General features: G+C 35.2%; 3 protein-coding genes across 3 annotated transcripts; 1 reads left to right on the top strand and 2 right to left on the bottom strand.

The window, feature by feature from the left end:
* Positions 1–1,832: 1,832 nt before the first annotated feature.
* Positions 1,833–8,223, bottom strand: LOC106156650 (uncharacterized). The gene is made up of 6 exons (XM_013531991.2): positions 8,151–8,223; positions 7,291–7,468; positions 6,980–7,035; positions 5,612–5,692; positions 5,085–5,266; positions 1,833–4,808 (listed from the first exon to the last, which is right to left on the bottom strand). The coding sequence occupies exons 2-6, from the start codon at positions 7,339–7,341 to the stop codon at positions 4,438–4,440; spliced, it is 741 nt and encodes a 246-aa protein (XP_013387445.2). The 5' UTR covers positions 7,342–7,468; positions 8,151–8,223; the 3' UTR covers positions 1,833–4,437.
* Positions 7,560–22,935, top strand: LOC147761596 (uncharacterized). The gene is made up of 4 exons (XM_087012450.1): positions 7,560–7,742; positions 13,929–14,038; positions 14,343–14,496; positions 17,927–22,935. The coding sequence occupies exons 1-4, from the start codon at positions 7,686–7,688 to the stop codon at positions 18,065–18,067; spliced, it is 462 nt and encodes a 153-aa protein (XP_086868576.1). The 5' UTR covers positions 7,560–7,685; the 3' UTR covers positions 18,068–22,935.
* Positions 22,936–23,356: 421 nt separating this feature from the next.
* LOC106173937 (uncharacterized) lies at positions 23,357–26,528 on the bottom strand. The gene is made up of 4 exons (XM_013555282.2): positions 26,318–26,528; positions 25,885–25,993; positions 25,383–25,496; positions 23,357–24,472 (listed from the first exon to the last, which is right to left on the bottom strand). The coding sequence occupies exons 1-4, from the start codon at positions 26,485–26,487 to the stop codon at positions 24,302–24,304; spliced, it is 564 nt and encodes a 187-aa protein (XP_013410736.2). The 5' UTR covers positions 26,488–26,528; the 3' UTR covers positions 23,357–24,301.
* Positions 26,529–26,542: the final 14 nt, after the last annotated feature.

The following is a 26,542-nucleotide window of genomic DNA, read 5'->3' as shown; positions in this document are numbered from 1 at the left end:
CTACCTTAAAATCTGATCTACATGTAGTTTTCTATTGAATGGTTAAGTACCCCCCTCCCATATACTTAAAAATATGCTACCCACTCGCTGACTATGTGGGTAGATTTGTATGCCAGAGTACTGGTGCTTTCAGTTCCTCGTGATCTCAAAGTAATGAAATCATCACAATCAACGGGGAGATGTTGGAGTGGGATTCGTTCATTAGAGCAATTTTGTATTCCCGTTGATATGAATTATTCAATTGCAGTGTAGGATAATTCCCAGCGCTAGCCTATATCAATGCAAAAATAATCAAAAAAGTTTTTTTTTTAATTTGAATCTGATCAAAGTGGTATTGACAAGTAAGTAGGTAATCATCACACATGGGGAATGGCGAAAAAAGTTAAAATAAAACTTTGCCATATGCCTTTCAACGGTACACTGTCTTCTGGGTATTTTTTCTGAGCGGTTCGAATTAATCTAACTTGCTCAAATATACATAGAATTCCAATTCAAATATAGATTTGTTTATAACAGCAGGGATAAGATTTTTCTGATTATCGGTAGATTTCCGATTTATTGGGAACCATAAATATCATTGGCCTAGGCGGACCACTGGGCCCCACGCCACATTTTCCGACTTTTTCACAAAATAGAAGTCCCATCCCGTCAGCAGTAAGCCAGAAGGCATTTTGTCTATTGGGTTTGAGGACAGCAAAGCTAATTTCTGTGTCCGCTCAAAATGCTAGAAACATCGAGTGGCAAAATAGCGATTATTATTATTATTATTATTATTATTATTAGTTGACGGTTTTATAAGTAATTACATATGTAAACATCCTTGTGATGTTTGTGTAACACGGTCTTAAGAAATAAGTTATTATTATTAGTAGTAGTAGTAGTAGTAGTAGTAGTGGTGGTAGTAGTAGTGGTATAGTGTAACTAGTAGAATTTATAATAGTAGTCGCGTTTTTTCCTGGTATTCAATCTTTTGTCGTTATCTAACCCCTTTTAACCACTAAACCAATTTTCCCAGAAAAAAAACCCCGTTCCACTCTCTACCTCAGGGACCTCATTTCCATTGTCTTTCTTTATCGCCTATTTTTCGAGGAACGCAGTTTTCCTTGTTCTCTTCGTTATGTAATTTTCCTTGGATTATACGCTCAGCGTCATTTCGAATCAGTCATTTAGTAGGAAAATGACCCGGTAATTAGGTGCCCGAGACACACTGGGTGAGTCAAGGTAAAGTTATCATGATTGAGAAAAGGAAAGAACTCGGTGCAAGTTGAGTCAATAGACGTATTGCCTTCATCAGTGTTCTCGTTGTATTTAAACCGCACTACCATGAAACCAAAGCAGAATTGCATCTCAAAAGACCATATAATTCATTCTGGTCATGGACTATAAAGGATCGTTTAATTAGTCCGAGTTTTGGATTCAGATATCTGAGTCGCAGTGGGAGGTTTTTGTAATAGCCCTCATCGCTGCGGATTTATTATTATTATTTTTTGGCAAACTTTTAAGCTAAAATTATCTAATTCATAATCAATCGATAATATTGCTTTCCTCGCAGACGTACTGGTATTCCCATATTATATTAAGATGCTCACAGTCGTATAGGACGTGATGTTTCTCAGTAACACACAGAGATAACATAAGATACAAGCTTCCTCGTGCACCACTTTCTTCGTGTTTCAATGTAAAAATAGTTTTTAATCTTACCCTTGATAAGCACTGGTACAGGTGCGTAAAGGTTCGGTACGTTTTTCATCCGCTTTGACAATGCGGAAATAAACATTGTCGTAATGGGATAATGCCTTCGCATCAAAAATATATCGGGAGATATTTGCTTATTAGAGCTGATGACGTAGCAGCAACGTTTTTCACTTTGCATCAGAACTCCCTCACCTAACAGTTATCACCACCGTTTTGCAACATTTACAATTACAACAGTGAGTGCTAAAATCCAGCGCCAAGAAATTTTTTTGAAAGGCATACTTTCGTTTCTACCTTTTTTTAATGGAACATCGGTGTAATATATTCTATACATGTACATGACAACTTACTTGCCTTTGAATTAACTACGGTAATTACTCGACCTTTTCAATGAGGGAAATTGTGAATTTACAGATACTGTATATTTCAAGTCATTTCTATTGAGTGGTAACAATAATTCAATAAGCAGGCTGCTCTCAAGTTCTGTTTTATGCAGTAAAAAACACAATTGCTACACATAAATGTAATTCTGTGATTTTATACAATTACATATCTGAAAGTTTGATCATTTTTGCCCATTGAAAAGATGGGTCATTATCGTTTAGAGAAAGGGCAGTTACTACAGGCAAATGTCATATTTAACTCTTGTTACACAAAGTAAATCCCTTAAAACGTTTTTTTCTATAGCTTTATTAAACCAGTAACTTACTGAGAGTTGAAAGCCGATGCCCTGTACGACATCTCAATGAAAACTGAAAATAGATCTTACCAACCTCTTTGTCAGAAGCAGCAATATAATAGACAAGTACTGTAAATTCTACAGGAGCCCAAAGGCTTAAAATGACCATCAAAAGGAAACATAAGAAAACATAGTTGATTTAAATTATATGTTTCAAACAACAATGCTATCCACTGAAAAACAATTAAAGCAAATAGGTGCTTTTAACAAGTAATAACTTTTTAAAACAGTTTGGGAAGCACCACTCAATAAATAGAAATCATAATAAAAACAACATTGCACCATGCACCTCCACTTACCATATATGTCAAAACCCAACAGGTTCTCTAAATGCATATCAATCTGAATATATTTCTACAAACGTCTTTTTATCAAATGGCAACTAAAAAAGATGACTGAGAAATTTCACAAATTAAGTTAAGGAGAGTGGGCTCAAAACATAAGGTACATTCATGCAACTGAAAATTATCAATCTTTTAAAAGAAGAATACTGAAATGCATTGTAGCCTTTTGATATGTTAGGAACGACTGCATTCTTCTTCCTTTTTAATTAGCTAATTCTGAAAGTTAAAAAATTCTATCTAAATTATGCAATAAGGAAGTTCCATCTCTATGATATTGTACAGGCCCGTAGCCAGGGGGGGTTCGGGGGGTTCGAAAGAACCGCCCTTTTTGTCAGGAAAAGGTCCATTCTGTGTAAAATTTTGTCCAGGTACACAAAGGTTTCATTAAAAAAGGTCCACTTTTTTTAGAAAAAGAACCCCCCTTTTGAATTTGCTGGCTACGGGCCTGTTGTAATTACCCATACTGAGCATTGAAATCAGTTGTTTACCAAGTCACAACATTCATACTCCATGTTTAAAGTAGCCACAATTAACACATTCAAAACTGATAGCGCCTCTTACTTTTTTTTTTAACTACTTGGGTTTAATAACCAAGACAACTTTAGACAAAAACTACAACACATATATAATATTAATACAACATATAAAACATGTTTACTTAAAATAAAACATCCAAATGAACACAAATCAACAATGATAATGATAATCATGAAAATTACAAAAGCTCAACAATATTCAATCAAAAAATTGCACCCAATTTCTTTAATGATTGCAGCTGCCCTCCATATGTAGATGAGTAAACTACTAGTAAATAGCTATTTTTTTTTTTACCTATGTGTCATTCTTCTAGAACCTTTTATGTATTTTACAGTGTATAACTCTACACATAGCCTATGCACAGTATAATATCATAAAATTTTATTATGCTGAAGAAGCATCTGGCTCATCTTTCTAAATGAACACATTAATAAAACATAAAGCAATTGGGAATTTACTCAGTTCAAAAACAACCTCGAGCAACAAAATAAAAACATACCATAAAATCTAAGGAGGATAAAGCATAATAAATACTGGATAAAGTCAAAAGTTAACATAAAATTCCAAAAGAAATTGGGGTCTCATTTAAGGGCAACCAAACAATAAAGAAAGCAAAAGTGTTAGGTTATATATTTGTATGAGACATTTGTTACACTGCTATTACAAACCTGATATTATATATAAATACCTAAAAAAATAAAGTAAAAATAAAAAAAAAACAAAACAAAACAAAAAAAAAAAAATTGTGTAATGAATAAATAGATAAACAAATGAAGGTATGATAAAGGCAAAGGTGTCATTTACTACTGAGGGAAAAACATTGCAAGTGCGTGAAGAAATCCTGCATGAATGGTTAAATAAGCTACAAAATGCAAATGCAATCTGAATTTAAGGTGTAATAATCAATGAATGTTACTTCTTTATATATCTTTGAGTGCTGATGGAGTATATTAACCAGTGTAATGTCTAAGGACAATATTACCTATACTGACTTTGAATGTGCAGTTTTCCTATACTGTATATATTGTATATATTGTATATACCCTTAGTTAGTGAGATTCTTTATTATAAATAACCTATTGCTAAAGCTACTGTTTTCATTCCTATTATTCTTGCTGTTCTTCATCCAGCCCATTCTGCTGCTGAGGCATCTGCTGCGTTTGCTGTTGTTGCGCCGGTGGCTGCACTTGCTGTTGTTGCCGTGGTGGCTGCATTTGCTGCTGTTGCACCGGTGGCTGCGTTTGCTGTTGCTCTGGTGCATGGCTGCATTTGCTGCTGTTGCTCCGGCGGTTGCACTTGCTGTTGTTGCAGTGGTGGCTGCATTTGTTGTTGTTGCGCCGGCTGCTGCTGCTGTCCATCCCCTTGTCCACTTGGTCCAGTTTTGACCACGGAGTCGTAGCTCGGGGGACTGGGGAAAGCCTGTGGGGGGTAGCCAGCCATGGAATACTGCGGGTGGTGCATGTAGGCTGGGGGTGGGGGATACCCACCTGACACTATCACAAGTAGAACAATAAGGGGGTTGTTATTCCAACATGTCCAAAATTTGATGAAACTCAAATGTTTTGTTTTACGTAATACAAAGCAATACAAAACATGGATATCTACAGATTTTGCACATTTTAAACAATAATTTGGCAATTTTTCAGCCTATTTTACTAAAAAACAAATGTTTGGACCATAAAACAACCAAAAAATTTCAATCAATGTTAACAAATGATTCCTTACTAGTACACTGCCACTATCAGTAAATGCACTTATTGACTACTCACAAGGAGGATAACGGTCAATTCCTGAGTCGAAAGCAAAGTTATTCTGAGTATGGACAGTGTTATTCCTGCCCCCTGCCATCCTGGTCTGTCCTGCAGGCATCATGAAGTTGGACTGGTAATATCTTCTCTTGTACCAGTACCCACCTCCAGAACACAGCAATACCATGAGGAGAACACACAGCCTAATGTAATAAATAAATAAATAAATAAATAAATAAATAAAAAATTAAATAAATAAATTAGGACTTTTACTTCATTAATGTGCAAAATGGAGATACAGATGAATTTAAACCAGTGTACGTAAGCTTGCTCTATTTTTTGTTACTAATATACATAATCTAATAATATATAATCTGCTTGTATTACATACCAGGACCAATCTGTTGACAGAAACACCAAACTCAGGGTGTTGCGACAAGTGTGATTGGGTCAGAAAAATATCTACTACTGTGTTAGAGAAGATGTACACAATTGCATTAGAAAGGTTGTGCCATAAAAATGCCATTGTGTTAGAAAAGATATCTCACCAGAAATACCACAATCTGTAGAAAGCAGCTACACTGGCACAGCAATGTCTTCCACAGCAATATTCCCCAAAGTTATAACATCTAGAAAGATATATCACAAGCTGTAAATTATTTGGCTTCATGTGTAAACAAGGGGTCAATGCACATGGAAATTATTTCGGAAACTGCACACCCTTCCTATAATTTCAAGTATGCCAAAGCAAAATGAAGTTACATTCTTTTTCTCTGTCTGTGAATTTCAGCCAAATCCTTAACAAAACATATCATAATTTGACTGATTTTGTAAAATGTTTTAAAATGTATTTCAACATCAAAGCAAAGTCTTGATTTTATCAAAATCAGTCAGCTGTTTAGTACCAGTAACATGACAGTGTAATGCCCGCACACGGTGAGCATTTGGCGCGCGCCACTTGCGCTGCGCCGTTTTCTCATCGTGTGCGGGGGTGTTTTGGTGAGATTTTTGCCTCACGCGGGGCTGAGCAAAATTTCTCACGTGTTTGATTTTTTTGGTCTCTTGAGGCAAATGTCTCAGCGTGTGCAGGGTGCAAGCGCCGATTGCTCACGCCATGCTAACAATGCGCATGTGCCAGTAGCCGGAAACAAACAAAAATGGCAGCCCCCAGCGAAGTCAACAAAAATCTACACAGTTATAGTTAGTCTGATTGATTAACGTGGTCACCATTATCCATTACTATCAGAAAAAACAACAATATGTAATGTTTCCTTAAACACATGATCCCACAGTTCATAGTGCGTCTGCTAGGGGCAGGCCGGGAAGCACCTCTGCTGAGCAAAGAGCGCATCGTTTGCGGGGAGCTGAGGAGCGCAAGTGGCGCGCACCAAATGCTCACCGTGTGCGGGCCCCTTAATGCATAAAGTATACAGAAAACCAGAAGTATTTTTTTTTCTGTTTTCCCAGCAAGCCGCAAACACTCTGCATAGTAAAGAAAACTGCATCTGATACAATGTATCAAATGCTGGATTAACATGCTTGTTTAAGATGTCTTTGATACATAACGCTGCCTACAATACTCTTTGTTCACGCCAATAATTCAAGGTCAGAAATAAACAGTTTAATCTGTCTAATTATACAGCTTAAGTTTTGATACTTGAATCTTCTATAATCTTGTTTTTGAAGTACTCCCTCCAGGTTTTCTGTATTTTTACTCAATGCCAGGAGGCAGGTTAATCTGACTGCATTCAATGAGAGTCACTTGGAAGTTCTGTTTCTTCTTCGCAGAATCATAGTTTCATTGGGAACGAGCTGTAAGAATCTGTATCAAGAAATATGCTACTCATACTTTATACCTACATCAGTGCTCATGTTGTTGATACAATTATTTTACCAGTACTGATGAGTACATGTACCTGAAGTTTAGGACCTCGCCATTGCTGGCACTGTAGTAACATGTATTAGCTTCCGTCTGAAAAAAAAAAAAAAAAAAAAAAAAAACTGACACATAATATCGCATATTAAACAGCTATAGAATAATTGATCGCGATAAGCAATGGTAACCGTACACGTTATATAATAAAACGTAAAAATTATACAACTTACTACCGGTACAGTACAAGTGCTGCGCAGAACGAATTTTCGTGCCAAGAGAAAAACTCTGCACCACTACATTTAAGCACTGTTCAACATTCATTTAGCGAAGGGTATCAGTGATCGCACTTACCTCTATAATGTAAAGCAGAAGACTTGTTGTTAACGTGAGGGTGTTCCACATTATTATTTTTCAGCACGGTATCTGTCAAATACCAATGTTTTCTTCCAGATCTCACGTTTTCTCGTTCAAGTGCACGAGAATGAATAGTAGGTCATATCTGCCGATACCATCGACGCATTTCCTCCCCCTGTTTAGTGTTATAAACAATTAAGATTTTACCTTAAAAATTGAGGCTAATGTATAAGTCATTAAAGTTATAAGCCAAAGTACATCTTTTGCTGATATTTCAATAAAGCTTTTAAGTATGAGTCTCAAAAATGATTCGCATTAATAAAGTATTTTTGTAAGTCGAGTAGGGGGTCATAAATGGGTTTTGACACAACAGGATTTAAAAGGTCAAGAAGATGGCGATTGGTGCCGTAGAGATTGTGACTTGGTTGTTATTTTTAACAAACTTAACGGTAAGTGAGGCTTCATTTTGTTAAGATGTTAAAAGCACAATGTACAGACCGTTATGGCGCTAACAACATCGTTTTTAACCGTTTTATGATTGTGTGGTTTCGTTTTAGGCTTTTGTCCATTAATCGGGTACAATGTTAACTGGGAGATCCGAGCTGTACTTTTTGAACTCCAGTTAAACTTTTTTTATAATCTAGATTGAAAGTGCCTTTACAGTTTACAAAAATCAGACACAAATAAGACGGCGTGTCATATTAATCGTCTTTTTAAATAGGCGACGATTCCGAAATATATTCTCTTTCAGCGCCTTGTTATGAAATAAAGCTGAATACACAACAAGTGGAAGAAAATCACGATTGCACCAACAAATGACACGGCTGAAACAACCTGTTGTTTAGAATATAACTTACCTTTGGGTTTCATCTAATTCTCAGATGTATATTAGGCATGTTGGTGATGTGTAGAGCTGTGGTGGTTGTGGGACGTATATATGTACAGCTTAAAGCACCAGGAATTGTTTGCGTAAAACCCCATTCCCATAGATTTTAGATCGATCTATCCCCCTGGGGAGTCTCACTAGATTGCTGTTAGCTTAATGGTCTTTTAGTGTCTGTCCCCCTCTACTAAAAGCTGTAAGGGAGTAATTAACTTAGGTGCCCGCTCGGCTCCTGAAAGCTGACATCAATTTAGTGTGAACCCCCAGGGAGCTAGGTCGATCCATATGGATCACTCTAAATCTGTGGGAATCCAGTCTAAAGCACCAGAAATTATTTGTGTTTGAGTTAGAGGTACATGTACTGGTAGATAACATTCAAGTAAAATGCCTTATCGTAGGATATTTGTGCGTGTTGATGTTTTCTGTCCAAATGACCACAGCATTGTCCTTGATGCCGTGGACGTTGGACCATCCATACAATGTTTTTGAGGTCATACAATTCCTACATATCTGGCCATATGCTTAGAAAGTATTTACGCACGCATAAAAAAAAAGAAAAAAAAAATGAGATCATGAAAATATAAAACAATATTAGCAGAGATGGTCAAAATTAACATCATTTTGACTTGATGTGATTGTTCAGTCTTAGACCGTATTCTCAACAAATTGAGCCAGGCTTTACAAATCCTGAGACTAAAAATGGCGGACGTACATGAAAGAAAAACCGCCTAATCTTTTAATAGTCTCTCCGCCTCTCACACGCCTCCCCACACGTCGTCCCTGCAGGGTATAGTAATTAAATCTCGGCTCTGTTCCCCATGCGGAAGCTACCTGAGAAATATTAAGTGCGCATGCTCATCAGTTAAACTCGTGGTGAAGAAAGCATGGCGGCTGAAGGCGATCGAAGGAAAAAAGCTCTTCTGTTCTATTATCTTTCAAAACAGAGACGAAAAAGGAATGAATTGACCCGTAGAGCAGCAATGAATAGACTATCTACAGAGATAATATCACCAGAGATATTCACGGAGATGTTCATGTTCGGAGCTGAGATTTAATTACTGTACCCCGCAGGGACGATGTGTGGGGAGGCGTGTGAGAGGCGGAGAGACTATTAAAAGATTAGGTGGTTTTTCTTTCATGTACGTCCGCCATTTTTAGTCTCAGGATTTGCAAAGCCTGGCTCAATTCGTTGAGAATGCGGTCTTATACTATGTACCTTCCACTGGAAGGTTATTTTTGCTAGAGAAAGCTGTGTAACTTGCCACTAATAGTCTATTGAGTGGTGGTTTTGATGCAAAGGGCAGAGATGGTGAAACTTTGGCTGTTATGACAGTCACCCCAACTGGTTATAATCCCTTGGGATGAATGAGTGATTGTTTTAGGAATTGCTAGTACTTATTTTTAATTTTACACTATCAGATTTAGTATTTAGAGTTTGTCAATAGGACTAACTTGATCTTGGTTCTTGTTAGCCTTGAACCTTAGCAAGGGAATGAGTTAAGCTGCATCTCAAGGTCTGTGATAAAATCAGTTATGAAACCCCTTGTTTTATGGTAAAGTTATGAAGGGAGATAATTAATTTTCCAGTAATTTATGCTAAATCAAGGAAAGAAACATTTCCATTTCTCAGGTTTGAGAGAAAAAAGTTATAAGTTTGTTTATATCATGGAGTGAGTCATTATGTGTTTTGTGTGAAGTCTTTATCTGAATACATGCTTCAGGCAAGGTTTGTTCAAAAGTGGAACTTTTCATTGATTTATTTATTTTTTTACCTTTTCTTCTCACCTGGTCTGGTATTAGAAAGTGAGTCATGTGAAGGTGGAGTCTATAGAGGTCAGGTCTGACTTTGTTTTAAAACTAGTTTTTTTCTTTCATTATGTACAGACACAGATGTGTCTGTACATATTGCCATCACCTACGTCTGTCGTCGCCGTCACCGTCCCTGTCGCTGTCCCTGTCGCCGTCGTCGTCGTGATGTTGAATTTGCAGTTTAACATAATGTTCTTTTGCATCAGAATTGACAGTAGCCTATTTTGTGCATAGTTATTTCCTGCTTTTTGTCTGTACATTTGACAGCTTTGCTGCCTTGTTTTAGATTACCCAGTCATTCTGCATTTATACAGAAAATTGGAGACATATATGTTGGTTTGATTTGGCAAACTGTGTAATTCCACATATAAATCCTGTATAATATAATACAGTGACGAATGGGCATTTACTAGGAAACAAGAGATATTTGTTAAATGTGCTTGTGAATGAGTAATACAAGTTTTTAAGTCCTAATAATATCTTATTTAAGCAGTCAGCTACTTTCACTTTTGGATTTGATATGAATCTCAAGCCAAATTTAACTTGAATGTGCAGGGTAAAAAAAGTACATTTCCTTTAATTATAAATATGTATGTTTTGATATATTTTCCCTTTAAAGGAAGCATTGTATTAATGGCCTAAAATAAATAAATAAATAAATAAATAAATAAATAAAGATAATATAAAAAAATTACTGACCAAAATTTTCTGATCTCTACAAGTTTGTAGTGGTGACCATATCTCTATCATGTACCAACTAACTTAAACCTTCACAGCTGGACTAGAAATGTGGCTATACTTTTATAGGACTTAATGGTGTCAAATGCCACCCCTTGTGAGACAGGTGCAGGCGTTCTCTGGCCTGAATACATCAGTTACAACTTGCTTGTATGCAGAGATGTGTCCTAGTTTTATGAACAATGAACAATTCAGCTTGGTATTAAATTTGCACCTTTTCAGGTATATATATATATATATATATATATATATATATATATTTTTTTTTTTTTTTTTTTTTTTGTAGAAATATGTGATCTAATAATACCTGTGATTGGTACGTTAATATAATAATGTTTAAAAGATTGCCAAACTTATATAGAATTATATATTTTAGAATAATTCTATAAATGTTTCCATGAAATGTTTATTTTACCCAAAAATATGTCAGTAAAAGTTCTTCCATAGAAGTAATAGTGTAGTGGGATGTTTGGTCTCTTTCTTGGGCAAACATTTTCATTTGAACAATTTTTGTTTCATTTATTGGGATAAGTTTGAGAAAAAGGCTGACTTCCAAACTTATTTGGTCTACATTGGTTCAAGATAAATCCATTGTCCTTCAATATTAAAATATTGGTCTAAAACAATAAACAAACGATAAACATCATTTTGTTACCTCAGGGCAGAGGAGTGCTACATTAGATCAGAATCCTCTGACACGTGAACAACCAAGTCACTTTCACGGGCTATGCAGTGTCTGACAACATGGCCTTGCATGTGTTAACCTAGACCCCATTCCCAGAGATTGGATCGATCCAAACTAGATCGACCTTACTCCCTGGGGGTTTAAGCTAAATAGCTGTCAGCCGAGCGGGCACGAAAGTTTATTACCCCCTTACAGCTTGTAGTAGGCAGGAGGGATATTTAAGCCAGATTAACTGACAGTAATCTAGTGAGACTCCCTGCTGGGATAGATCGATCTAAAATCTATGGGAATACGCCCTTAGTTAATCATTACACCCAAAGGATACACTGGCGGCGGCTAATCAGTCTTTCTATTTGCCGTTCAAGGTGACCATACTCATTGTTATTAGATGGGTTGTATTGAAAAATATTGTTCTGTTTGGGTTTTATTTCACTTGAGTGCTTGATTAAATTGCTATGGTTCTAATTGCCTCAGGTTGTTGTCCTTGGTGTTTTTTTTTTAATCCATGCATTTTTTTTTTTTTTACCCTGATGCATGGTTGCAGCTCACACAATTTGCTCAAATATTGATTGATTACCTGAATCACAATGTATTTTTATTAAATTATAAAAACCTTATTTTGATGAGTGAGTAAAGTAACCTTGGGGGATATGAGATTTTGAATTAAGTAAGGTGAAAAATGTGGGTTCTGTTGTACATAGAAACGAAGTTCTACTAGTATGTTCAAGTCTGAATTTTTATTTATTTATTTATTTATTTTTTTTTGTAGTTGACAGAATTCAGGACATTTTTCTCTCTCTACATCTTACATGCTATTAAATTAAGTATCAAGTGTTTTCAGTAAAAAAAAAAAAACATGAAACATGTTAGAGAACAGGAGACTCAAGAATGTATGGCTGTCAGTGTCTTTCTTCTTGTGGTTTTTAAACAAATGACCTAAAGTACAGATCCTAAAGTATTCCTCGTTTTATTTATCATTGTAGCCGAAGCAGTTGGTTGCTATGTCTTTATATAATACCTCAGTGTTGCCCAGACAACTGTGGTTTGTTGACAACTTGAATGCTATCTTAAACTTCCCAGCTGGAGATCTTAAGCAGAAAGAAAATGCCTTTGTAATAAAACAGCAGAACCTGGTATACATTTACCTATTATTGTTGCCTAGCAACCAGAGTTATGTACAGAATTGCCTTCTTTAGGGCCGTTCTCAACTGTAAAAAATTAGTTTGAGAAGGAGACAATGGTTTCATGTCTGTCTTAATGGGGTAATTTGTAAGTCTGTAAGGAGATTTCTCATTATTATTATAAGAGGAGCTTTTTTCTTTTGCCTACTAGTATAGATCTGTACTAGGCTTTCTAAACAGAAATCTTGACGTGATGAAATATTAATGATGATCACCTACTATTATACAGTGCTGGGTTTAAGTTCTTCCTAGAGGTACTTTCTGTGGTTTTGAAAATTCCCCAAATGCCCATTTTTGCCATCCACAGCTTCTTATAAAACTTTACAGACACCTTAAAAATGCTTTCCACCCTTTAATCTTTTTTTTTTAGCATACTTGATGTTGATATATTTACATAGGAGCATATAGGAAGATGGTTGCTGATTATATATGTGACTGCATGGTCAGTCATTTTTAACTTAGTCAACCCTTATATATTTAATTAAGGGTCAATCCAAGTGCAATGAGGGATAGATAAACGCTTTGTGAGTATGAGGAAATTGCTTATTTTCCAATGAAAATCCATTTTGACGTGAAGTCTCATGGAGTTGCCCTTTTAAGCCCAATTAATTTAGCATTTAAACTACCAGTAAATCGAGATTTTTAAAAGTCAGTACTCTACAGTGATCTATTGGAAGTATTTAAAAAGGATATATTTTGCCAATTCTTGAGCTTAAAATATATATTGTATTGCGGTGAACTTTGTGTTGTGTTAGGCTGTGTATGAATATTGCTACCTCTGTGGTTACTAACGTCTGCTATCGAGACTGATTGATACTGTAAATAATTGTATATTACTGCTGTCATTTCAGGTTGGGTATGGATATCACGTGACAACAGAAGATGCCATGTAAACTGTATAACAATAAATGTTCAATTGTTAATTTAGGTTGTGTACTAGTACGGATAGTACAGTATGTGACAATATCATTTGCCATGTGTAAGACTGCATTCCCACAGATTTTTAGATCGATCTATCCCCATGGGGAGTCTCACTAGATTGCTATCAGCTTAGCTAGCTTAAATGTTCATCCCACCTACTAAAAGCTGTAAGGGGGTAATTAACTTTGGTGTGCACTCGGCTGACAGCTATTTAGTGTGAACCCATAGAGAGCTAGGTTGATTCAGATGGATCAATCTAAATCTGTGGAAACCCAGTCTAAGTGAACTGCCCAATAACATTGTATCACAGTAACTTCATGTTGTTGTAATTTTAGGTTGTGTATGGAAAGCACAATAACATCAGAAGATGCCATGGAAACTGCTCAGTAACATTGTTTAATTGTTGTTGTTGTTTTAGGTTGTGTATGGATATTACTGTGATAGTGGAAAATGCCAGTTACACCAGTATTGCTGCGGAGATAACATATGCTGTGCATCTTATCAAGTGTGGCATTACTGGTATTTGGGGTAAGATTTTTTCACTGAAAGTGATAAATTGTGAATGTGATGATCAGAAAGATGTATTCTACAGTGTGACACTGTTTTCTTTCATTAATTCAATTATTTAGTTTTTTTTTTTTGACTTACTAGCAATTTACTTTTAGCAGTGAAAAGTTTTTAAATTTTGCTGTCAGAAGTTTGATGCATTTTACATTAATTTAGGGATCAGCTCCACAGACCAGCCACATTCTATACTTTGGTTCTTGAATTTTCCTTTGATTTGTCATTTTCTTTGGACTCTTCATAATAAATTTGTTTTACAAATTTCTAGGTGCGGCTTGATTTTATTCCTCGTTCTTCTTGGTGCCTGCGTCAGTTTCTGGCGCTATCGTTTCTACAGCCAAAGATCTGTCATCATAATGCCCAGTTCTGCGCCATACGCAAGATTACACAATCATGAGAATCCAGTACACAGACCAACACAGGTGAGTTATACTGACTGTCATTGGTACAGGGTGACCCCAATTTATGAACATATAAGTTATTAGGAACTTTTTAAAGGGAGGAAGAAGCTTATTTCAAATTGGAAGGTAGAATTGGTAGTTGCTGCTTGTCTAGTTAATCTCTGTTGCTGGATGGTTTAAGCCTAATTGTAACTAATGATCCCATAAATCCAAATTTTGAATAATTTGTTTTGGATTATGTTCAGTCAAAAAAAAAGAATGTGTTTGGCATTTGGCTTTAATAGTACTAAGTAATGTCATGATTGCTTGCCTCTGATCAGTTCCTCTCTGTGAAGCTATAAAATGCAATGTGCAGACATGAACAGGATATGCATTCATCCCATAAAAATGTCAGATGTGAAAGTAAATGCGGTGCTACCTTCTACGTGATTCATTATTTCCTTGGCCAAAGTAGAGCTATCTGTCTCATACATTCATACGTAACTTTTGTCTCATTTATACACATATAAAATTTAAAAAAAATGAACTTTTAAGGTATTTTTATGATTAGTTGTGCAAAACATTTGCCTTTGCAAAAAAGGGGAAAGATTTTACAGTTTCCTTGGCCACATTTTCATCTGTTTAACCATTGTCTGAAATGTAGTGAGCTGAGAATACCATGTCCCTGTTTGCCCATCCTATTAAAGCTATAATATTGAGTGTGCAACATAATGGAAAAGTTCAGACAGAGGGCATGAACAGGAAGTATAATTACCCTCAAAATGTCAGTTGGATTGTGATAAGTCCAGACAATATTTTATTTGGACTTCCTCCTGGATTGAAAGCTTCCTGGAGTATTGAGAAATGATTATGGAAATTGTTGATCACATTTACAACAAAATGTGAAATAATGATGCATGCAAAAGAAAATGAAAAAGAGGAAATGTGTCTTTAGAAATTTTGTTAATGACAGGCTAAGAGTAGGTGTCTGTTACAAGTTTAGTGGTAGGTGAGTGTGAGAGAGAGAGAGAGAAACAGACATACATAAATTAAGTGTTTGTATGGTTTTATCAGTGACATCTAAAAAAACTTGATTTACGACTTCCTTTATTTGAAATGATAAATTGAAATCCCTCTTGGTGACTTAACTAAATACTGTACTAGGACACACTGTGCTTTTGGATAAGATTACCTTGAGACAAAGAACTATAATTTTTTTTAACTAAATCAGAATATTGCAGCCAATAAAGAGTGAGTGTGTTCCAAAAAGTTTTGTGGTGTCTTTAGGGACATGTTAGACTCTGTTTAGCATTTTACTGTTAGTTCCTATAGCAAAGTGGAACTACCCATGTATTTCTTTATGGAGCTCTCTTCGGCAATATTTAAGTGGGAAATAAATAGCTTCGTTTGGCACAGTTTAAACTTCAGCCATTCAAAGTCAACACACCAATTTTTTTCACCATTTTTTTTCTACAGAAAATATGGTAAGGCAAGAGCAATGTTAAAACAAATTGTTCTAATAATCTCTATATTGTGGCATCACTGGTAATTTACAACCCTAGAAGGCAGGGGATATTGATTTTGCTCCTAATTGATTGCCAAATGTTTGTTGTACATGCGATAGTATAAAATGTTAGCACAAAACTTCTCAACTGGTGTTTGCACATGTTGGCGTGGGCTAGGGTGTCAACTAGAGCACGGGTTCTGGCAGGCATTAAGACTATTTTTGTCAAATACCAGGAAGTTTAACTCAAGTACAAACTTTCGAATTCAAAAGTGTTACATCTGCATGCTTTCTAGAATTATTTCACCGATTGAAGAAACCCCAGAGAAGAATATCTTAGGGGAACCTGGAACAAAAAAGGACTTTTATCTTAGACCTAGGGCGTATTCCCATAGATTTTAGATCGATCTATCCCTGTGGGGAGTCTCACTAGATTACTGTCAGATAATCCGGCTTAAATGTCCATCCCGCCTACTATAAGCTGTAAGGGGGTAATTTACTTTTGTGCCAGCTCGGCTGACAGCTATTTAGTGTGAACCCCCAGGGAGTTAGGTCGATCTAGTTGGATCGATCTAATCTCTGGGAATGGGGTCTAAGTCGCATTCAGATTCAGACATCATACCAGCTGGGTTGGTCCAACTTTGTGGGGGATCAGTCAGTGGTATCAATTAACTGACTGGCACGCCTCCTGAAATAGCTAGGAGGTAATTAACAATGTGTGCACTCTGCTTAATTACCCCTAGCTGCTGGAGGAGGCATGTCAGACAATTAAACTGATCCCATGCACAGAAAGATGCCCCACTCTTCCATAAGACTCTTACAGCAATGCAAGGTATATTTAGTCAGCTCCTGGGGTGTCCTACATTAAGGCTTCATTCACATGCAATGTCTATTTTCTAAATTCTATTTCTATTCGCGGTATGTCTTATGATCAGGTCTGTGCCCTGAATATCCCGCGGCGTAATTACTGGCAGCGCGAGCCAGTTACTATAAGTTACTATAAGTAACTGGCTCGCGCTGCCAGAATTACGCGGCGGGATATTCAGGGCACAGACCGTGATCATAAGATAGCGCGAATAGAAAATAGAATTTAGAAAATAGATATTGCATGTGAACGAAGCCTAAGACTGGTTCAAGTACAATGTTCTTGTGGCACGTAGAGAACACATTGAACTGTCATAATTAACGGTGTTTCTTCTCACTCTAAGAAGAGGGCCTCTTGACTGTTTAAGTTCGGTGTCTGGGTCACATTGACAAACTATTTTTGTGTCTCATTTAAAAATAAAAATTCCATTTAACAAAATAATTGTGCCATTTTACCAGTGTCAAAATGTTCAACCAAATTAATTTTTTTTTGTGATCAAATTAAAAAATATGTAGCATAAGGCTAGAATTTAGTGCAATGTGGCTTCCAAATTCCCCCCATCACACCCCTCTCCCTTTCTTGGGCAGCTACTTGATTGTACAAGTAGATTGCAATTAACCGTCCTCCTGTTGGTCCAAAGTTGGTTTTCGTTAAAATAATGCTGAATTTGAAAATCAAGATTAGTCTACATTGCATGGTTAATGGGACAAGATTGGATTGTGATTATACCAGCTGCCCATGATAATCAATGGCAAGGTTTGTAGAGTGGTTGCCAAACATTTACTTATAGCAGTTCAATCATGGAGTTGTTTTATAGGAATATTTCAGCATCAGTTCAATTAAGATTGTTTGGTTTGTGCGTTGGTAAGGTACGGTACGGTTCATGCTGCATCAACAGAGCATTTGAGGATAATCCATTGACTGGAAAAGATTTATAAAATGGCATAATTAACATCATGTGTGCCATGGCCAGCAATACATAGAATTGTCCATTATATTAAAAAAAAATATGTTTAAATCAAGTAATAGTTTTCGCAGACTCTGCAATTAAGTGATGACTCTAACATTTCAGGACTGATGGCAGATTTTTCTTACATTTTCAGGATGAAAATTTCTACCGTGATTATCCTGGTGACAGTGCAGGACAATTTGCGGCCAACATGCCAAACTACCCACCACCGCCATATTCCCAGGTCAACCAGTACGATAATTCCAAAAGTTCTTGGGAGAAGCATGGAGATTGATAGTGTTAGTTCACTTGGAAATGGTGAATGTCGAAAAGGGACATGGGGAGAAGTATTGCTCATGTGTAGACTAAATTGTGGATTTACAGTTTCTAAAGAAATGTAACAAGAGGAATTTAGTGAAAGTATGATTTACATGTTAGCAATGCTGCAAGTAAACCCCTCTTCCAGGTCAAATAATACAAATTTAATGATGTAACCAGTGAAAGACTTTTTTTGAAAAAAAGCATATTTCACCTTTGTCCATCTAAATAGGTCTTGGAGTAAGATCCCCTGTTCTTTATGTAACGCCCATCTTGAAGTTGCAAGATGGAAATGCAGCCTAGTTATACATGATATGACCTTAATTGGAGTATTGAAAAGTGGTAAACATTTCTTTTCCATGCATGCAGATCTCTTACATTGCATAGAAAAGGATTTTTTCTACTGATCAATTCCTAATGAAACACAAATATTCATGACACAGCCTGATCTTGATGTGAATTTATAAGAAAAATTAATTAAGACAACCATCTTTGGTGATGCATGATGGGAAAATATCTAAAGGGGTCAGACTGGGGCTCAAGTTTGTCCTGTAGTAGCTAGAAGAAACCCAGCCACATTGGTGTCACCAAGAAATTTTCAAAGAAATATTTTCAAGGTAGTATGATACCAAGAAAAGGTGCCAGTGGCTGATTCAGAAATCTTTGTGAAATTAACTCAAAGTTTCAGAAAAAGTTTTTATCATCTCTTCAACAATTATCCCATCATTGTCCTTTTGGTGTAACATTTTATTCAAAACTCTGAAGATTTGATACAAAATGGACTGGTTAAAGAAGGGATTTGAGTTCAGTGCATTTTAAAGCAATGGGATTTTTTACAAGTGCATATTCCAGTTCAGGCTAATTATCAGGCATCGAACTATTACAATGGTTTATTAAACGAAAAAGGGGGAAGTGGTTGCCACACTTGAGTTGTTGATTCAGGTGAAGAAACGAACACTATGAAACTGCTGCATGCTTTCAATCAGGTTATTTATACTTCATATGTAAGCAATTAAATAAATGCTAATAGATTATATAAGCTTAAAGGATAATATAACTTATACACACATATATGTATAGTAATATTTATAAAGATGATCTTGATTTTGTTCAGATTTAGCAGATCTGAAAATTTGTCTTGCCTGTTATGTACTGAGTGAAAAGAATAGTTATACAGGGGTAGGAGGGTAGGAACAATTTTGAAGCATTTGAGTGGGTAGTGTAAAAGTGACATTGAGTGAATGATGTGAAAAAGTAAGAATAAATGCATTTGTTCTGTGTTGGAGTGTAAGGGTGCTTTCCCAGAGATTTAGATCGATCTAAAGATTAAGTTTTAGATCGACCTAACTTCCTGGGGGTTCACGCTAAATTGCAATCAGCCGAGCGGGCACCATAGTTAATTACCCCCTTACAGCTTTTAGAAGGCGGGAGAGACGCTTAAGCCGGCCAAGCTGACAGTAATCTAGTGAGACTCCCCACAGGGATAGATCAATCTAAAAATCTATGGAAATGGGGTGTAAATGTTGCTCTGTCATAAGGCAACTGGCACATGGCAATGAAATTGATATTTGGGGACTACAGAAAAATTTACCAAAATTGAATTAATTTTCTTTCTTCTGTTTATACAGTATTCATTGTTTTGGTTTTAAAAATAAAGGGAACAAACCATGGATTTTTGGTGTAAAACTAGGTCTTCTGATTGCTAAAATGAGAATTTTTGCACTGAATCTTGGTTGTCTTCACATTTCTCTATGTATTTATTTATTTTTTTTTTTCAGACCTTAAAATTGAAGCATTTGGTAATAGTTTATAATCATGATTGGTGCATGTGGCAGAAAAACTCCACAAAAACTACATTGCAGATTATGTATGCAAAACATGCATTGTATTTATAACAAATCAAAAACAAATTTGTGTATTATGAAATTCATTGTCATTTTACTGTGACATGTTCTTCATAGTATCATGTGAGTTGCCAGGGCCTTGTCCAGGGCCTACATTTTGAAGAAGAAGGTAAGACATAAGAGTGGAATAATTTGTTTTATTTTGTCTCATTATTAAACACCTTATATTTCAAAAAGATAAATGATGTTGTTTTCATAATCCAGTAATAGGAAAATAAAAATTAATATAAATATAACAAATTTAAACCAAAATTAACCCTGTTTTTATTAGATCTTATGATATTAACTTCTTGAGTTCGAGGTTTTTTTGTTTTTTTTCGCATTAAGCAATACTGTATGTGAAAGAAATATATAAATTAATAATGTTTATTTGTCAGCATTAACTTATTTTGTTCATCTTTTAAATAGTTTTGTGTATCTGAAGGATAGGATGTGGGGAGGGGGACACCACCTTAAAATTTGTTTTGAGATTTCACTTAAATATTGCTGGATTGTGTAGTTTTTTCTGTTTTCTTTTATTTGTGTTATTATTATTTTTTTCTTTTTTGGTGAGTTGATTGGATATGTGTGTGAAGTGTAAGTGTGGAATCGGTAGGATTGGGAAAGGATAGCTCTAGATTTATAATCTGATATTTCAACTTCAGATCTGAATGCTAGTCTCTCAGATGTATCATATATAATAGCATTATTTAAGAAAACTTAATATTTGTTTGATATTATTATGTTGTTTGTTTTCAAATTATTTTGCCATTTTAATTTGGTTTTGTGAGTTCTCATTAAAATTTTCTGATAGCAGTTTGTTAAATATATTCTGACACCAGGAAGAAAGTGCAATTTGATGTCGATTTTTGTGTTAACCTGAGAAATGAGCCTTCAATAAGCCACACCCAATGTGTTCTTGGTAACTGCAAGGTTATTCCTGGGTTATAGCATAAATTTAAACCAGAAACTAGTCCTCTAGAATCTACTTTGTAGACTTACCTCTAATGACAATTTTTAAAATACTTCCTTGTGTGTCTGTAGAAAAAAAGATTGGAATAGGTTTGGTATAAAATTAATGAATTTGCTGTCCAAATTTTTGTTATGTATGGGAAGCAGGGTTCAGAATTACTTTTTTTGCTGTAATATAAGTATTATGTGGTTTAGTGCACACGATTATATTACTGAGCACACAATTTTATAGTGCATGTCATGATGGCAAATGGAATTGTTATATTATTATTTCTTTGTAAATGTGCAATTATTTGGTCAGTGTGCACATAATGATTTAAGCTTCGGATTTTTTTTTTTTTTTTGTGCCAGTCATGTATTGGTAGGTGATTCACTGTTGATAGGATACGTATATCATGACATTGCTCAGTGGGATATTTTTGTTTGGTGAAAAAAAAGGAGTCTGTAATTAAGTAGGGAATGGATACAGTAAATATTATCATGTCTAACTATGTATAACATATGCACATTTCAATTCATCATAGAAATTAGTTCATTTAGAAAATTATGATGAGATAGATTTTTGTGTTGGTGCACAGTGTATATGACACAAAGTTAATTATCTATGTTGTTGTTTTTTGGGTATTGCATCATTATGTGGCAAGTAAAAAAAACATAGATGGCATTTCTCAGGGGATGAGTCAGGATTTTATGGAAGGGGTTCCATTTAGAAATCCCCTCACTGCCATTTTGAGCAGTCTTTATTATAATAACTTATTAGGGTCCATTTTTCATGAGGGAAGTTTTGGAGAACGGGAGGGTTTGGAGGTCTTCTTGACTTCCTGACTCTTCCCCCCCCCCCTTCCCGTTTTTTGACTCTCTCCTGATTCTTAGCCCAATCACTGTTGTCAGTTGAAAAAGGAGACAGGCAAATGACTTTGGTAATGAAATTGTAGAATACTTGATTATTTATTTTCAACTATTTGGTTATGGTTTTGACATTGTGTGTAAGCAGGAAATCTGTTTCCCTGTCGTTTCCTGTAAGCACAAGGATTTCATTTAAAACAGAAGAATTGTGGTTTCTCACCGGGAAAAAATGTGTATAGTGAGAAGACTGACACTTTTTGGGGTCTTTTGCCAGGCTCAAAATTATTATTATGATAATTATAATTTGTATTTTAAACATGCCCTCAAAATATATTTGAAAAATACTGTGATTCAACATAAATGATGTATGCACTGGTGATTATGTGTAAATAATAATATGCTATTATATATATTTATGATAAAGATAAGAAGTAGAACTGATACAGTATTGAATTGTGTCTGCACTGGTGCCATTTAGGGGCATATGATGGCCTAATACTTACCACAGTTGAGAACAACGTCAAGCCAACCGTGCTGAAATCTGTTTTGATACTAGGTTTTATATTAACTGAAAGATGGAAATGTTAAGAAACTTTCTTTAATAGACAGATTTTTGAATATTTTTGACCTTTGAAAAGAAAACTGAAGAAGAAAAGAAGCTTTACATTGATTGTCAGTATTCTGTGTTTTGTATCCCTGAGATATAATTAAATCAGATGAGAGCAACATCTTGGTAAAATCACCAAGTTATGATGATGAGAAATTTGTCTGTTAAATAAAAAAATTGTGCTATTTTATATTACCTCATATTACCCACCCTGAGTTTCAGAGTTTACTAGAAAATAACATTTAATTAAAATGGCACATAATATGGGCCAGTTTTCAGTAATCTGAAACTCGGGGTGACTGTAACCTGATTTGGATAAATATGTATGAAACACTTTGGTGAAACTGTCATGCATTTGCATTTATTAATCATTGAAGAGAAATTTAAAGCCAAAACCATCGAAACAACCAGCTTAACCTGGTTATTTTAGTACACGTTTATATTATATTTTAGAAAATGGAAACACGTCTTGCAAAGTGTAAATAATATGATGTATTCATTTGTAATTATGGTAAATAAAGGGAAATATGGTATATATTGTGCTGTACTTCTGTTTTCCTTCATAAATGGAAATTTTAATTGTTTTGGATATTTCCAAGATGGCTTCAACAAACACTCACCCTTGGTTCCTCTGCCTTATTTTTTCCATAAAAGTGAAATTTTTGAACAATGCTAGAAATTAATCTTTGAACTGTGCAAAGTGTTTGGATTCAACATCAGTGCTTCAAAAGCAACGTTAGATCCTGGAAAATTTTGCATAATTTTGAGATGGTACAATTCTATCGTCACACCTAACACAATAATCTAAAAGTCCATCACTTGTAAGGTGTAAACTTGTAAAGTTTAGCTGTGCTGGAAGATTTTAGTGCACAAGATATGATATGCTTATTCCATCAATTGCTGATAACTGGTGATCTTTATATACTTATTCTTTTAAAATTATTCACAGAGAAAAATGTATTTTAAAATCCTGGATATTTTATTTGCACATATGAAGCATCAATTTACATGATGATACTTGGTGAGCACAAATCTCCCAACTTTCCTATCAGCTGGCAAATAAAGATGTACACATGCCATGAACAGTGTATGCAAATCTTTTACATTCCAATTATTGCAATTAAATATCAGATAAATTTGGCATGATTTATTCAACATGTGAAAAATTATCATATTCAACAAAATGATGATAACTTTTTGGTTCACTACAATGACTTAACTTTCAAGTTAATATCTTGTATCACAGAGCCTTTGTAGAAACAAGTTAATACTTGGTGTTGTACAGAACTCCCTTAAATATGTTGCAAATTTTACACAAAATTTCTTTCAGAAAAGGTAGCACAGTACTTATCTCAAAATGACCATAAAAAACCATTTCTGCAAAGAATGACAACTCACCAAGGAATGATTTTCACAATTATACTATTATATATTTTTTTCTAAAATTACAAAGCCAAAGCTTCTAAGAATACTTTTTAATAAAATAATAACTGATAATCTGGACTTTTTAATGTAAAATTTACTGACATCCAAGACCAAGGTCTGATTTTAAATAAAAAGCAGCCAAATGTTGGACTCTTTTCTGAACTCGACCAAATGTTGGACGCATTTCAAATCCAAAGATTTACCCTCCCTTCTGGCCTTGGACTCTCCCAAATAGTAAACTGTAAAGGACTACTGACCCAACAAAACAGAGAAAATTTTACATGTATATATAATTATTTCAGCTGTGATAAAGCATAGACCATGAATGATGATTTTACAATCAATCGTAAAAAATGTCTGCTAGAATGCATTTATCTGCCCACAACCAAACACTAAGTGGATCCATTGGCTACGTCCCATTTTAATATTTCCAAATCACTAGGAACTGATATCAACAAGATCATATTCAACAACGGGACTAATATATTTTGCAATTAGCCGAGGACCTCTGAGTGCAGATGCTGTCACTGGTTTCTTCCTTGTATCCGGACACTTTGTCCAGTCCCGCGCCCTGGATCAGGTTAAACATATTACAGTAGTTGGTTCCATAGTCCAGCACTGCGTACCAGGTCTCTGAGGTTGAATAACCCTGGAAAGAGAATAAGTATTTATTAAATATATTTAATTCTGCTAAAATCAGGATGCACTGCATATGTGGAATGTATTAATTTTATCATTCCCCACTCATTTACCCAGTGTAATAATTCTGAAAGTTGGACAAGCTTTCAGTCTACTGACTTAACTTAATGTCAGTGACTGTCATTGAGACACCATTAAAGGATTAAGCGGCCTTCCTTTCATGTAAGTCTTGCTAGACCTCGGCTCTTCTCTATGTGAATGCTCTCTAATTGAACCTATTTTATAACCAATTACTGCTGTGATCAAAGGTTAGGTGACCAGTCACATTGCCAGATTATTGCCACATTTCAGATTTATTATCTATTCAACAGTAATCATAGGTCATCAATAATCCACCTATTGTGACAGCCATCTCAAGATAAGCTTATCCTCACAAAGCGTGTATTTGCACTGATGATAGGTTGACACTTCTTGGTTCTTCTCACAATATGATTTAGTAAAGTTTTTAAAAGGCAGCAAAGTAACCCTTCATTTCTAGCTAGTATTAGGTTTGGATAAGAACAGACTGATTCCATTTGCAGAAAATACAATGAATCCAGAAACCACTAAGATATGAAAGGGTCAAACTCTCTGTTATGTAAACACGACTAAAGTCCCTGTAACAAGCAGGAATCAATCACAATGAGTCAAGTCTTTGTACACTGACAGTATCCATGCCTATCATAAAAATAATTAATGATTTTATTGTTTCTATCACTATTACTATGTTTCATGGATATCAAATTCTGGGGACTCTAGGGATTATCACAATTTTAAAGATTACTTTTAACTCATTACAACATCAATCCTAAACACAGATTATTAACTATTGGTACCAGTAAACAATCCACAGATTTTTCACGTTACATACACACTCCTACCTTCACTGTACAAGAGCTTCCACTACCAGAAAATTCAAAGGAGACGTCATCTACATAGTGCTTCTTTGGGGTTTCATGGGTGGCTTTGATTTCTGTGGCTGAGCTGCTCTTGAGCTTAAACATTTGCAAATTTAAACTATAAGTACAATGACAAAATGTTTTATCTTTAATCACTCAAATAATATTATATAATATTCATTTTAAAAACAGAGAGAAAAAAAAAGAATAAACAGTCCTGTTTTAACTTAAAAGTGAATCTGACCAAATACAGAAATTATCAATGGTTGATAAATTTTTGGAAGTATAAGCATGTTACATAGATGCAAGTTTGCTTGTGTACATTTGTATGTGTGTGTACATGGGTGTGTGTGTGTGTGTGTGTGTGTGTGTGAGTGAGTGAGTGCGAGGGCTTGTGTGTATGTTTGAATGTGAGGACTTAACTGTACCGTGTTTGTGTGCCTGCTGTGTGTGTGTGTGTGTGTGTGTGTGTGTGAATACTCACTGCATACAAACATTTCTCTCCTCCATTCTTACAACCATCAGGCCCTTTCCACTTGTTGATCTGAGCCACAAGAGCTTTATTCACATCTGCACAGCCTTCACCAAATGTCCTGTTGGAAAAATAAACAAACATCAATTCATTAAGAAAATAAAGATCATATGATAGGTAATCACAATAAATTCTGAAAAAAAACTTCCGTCTTTAATTCAGTTCTGCTACTTGAAGTTTTTTTTTTTTTTTTACGAGATACATCAGCTTGCATATTTTTTATTGTGTAATCCAACAGTGGAGTAGGCTAGTTTTGTTAACAATTCATGAATTAAATTAATTAAAATTCATAGTATTACTTAGACAAGAGTAAGAAGCTATACAACATTATTACTACTTATTACTACTACTATATAGTTAAAGTCATCTTCTGTTTGATACCAACCATGTCGCTTTACAAGAAGCGTGAAGAGGTCCACTGATTGAACTGGCGATCAGTAGGACGATGACTGACACAATCAAGAACACGTAGGACATCATGGTGACACAACAGCCTATGCTACAATGACGAATACACTGATAATACGAGCCCTCGGTCCTTTTATTTCGTATCATGTCACATGATGAGGCCTAGAGCTTTCGTAAGGTGCTTTTGTCACATGACCATCAT

Source organism: Lingula anatina, chromosome 5, assembly GCF_051362555.1.
Source record: "Lingula anatina isolate TDL-2025a chromosome 5, LinAna3.0, whole genome shotgun sequence".
NCBI classification, from domain to species: Eukaryota; Metazoa; Brachiopoda; class Lingulata; order Lingulida; family Lingulidae; genus Lingula; species Lingula anatina.
Note: the sequence above shows the minus strand (reverse complement) of the source record. Positions and strands in the feature narration are given on the sequence as shown.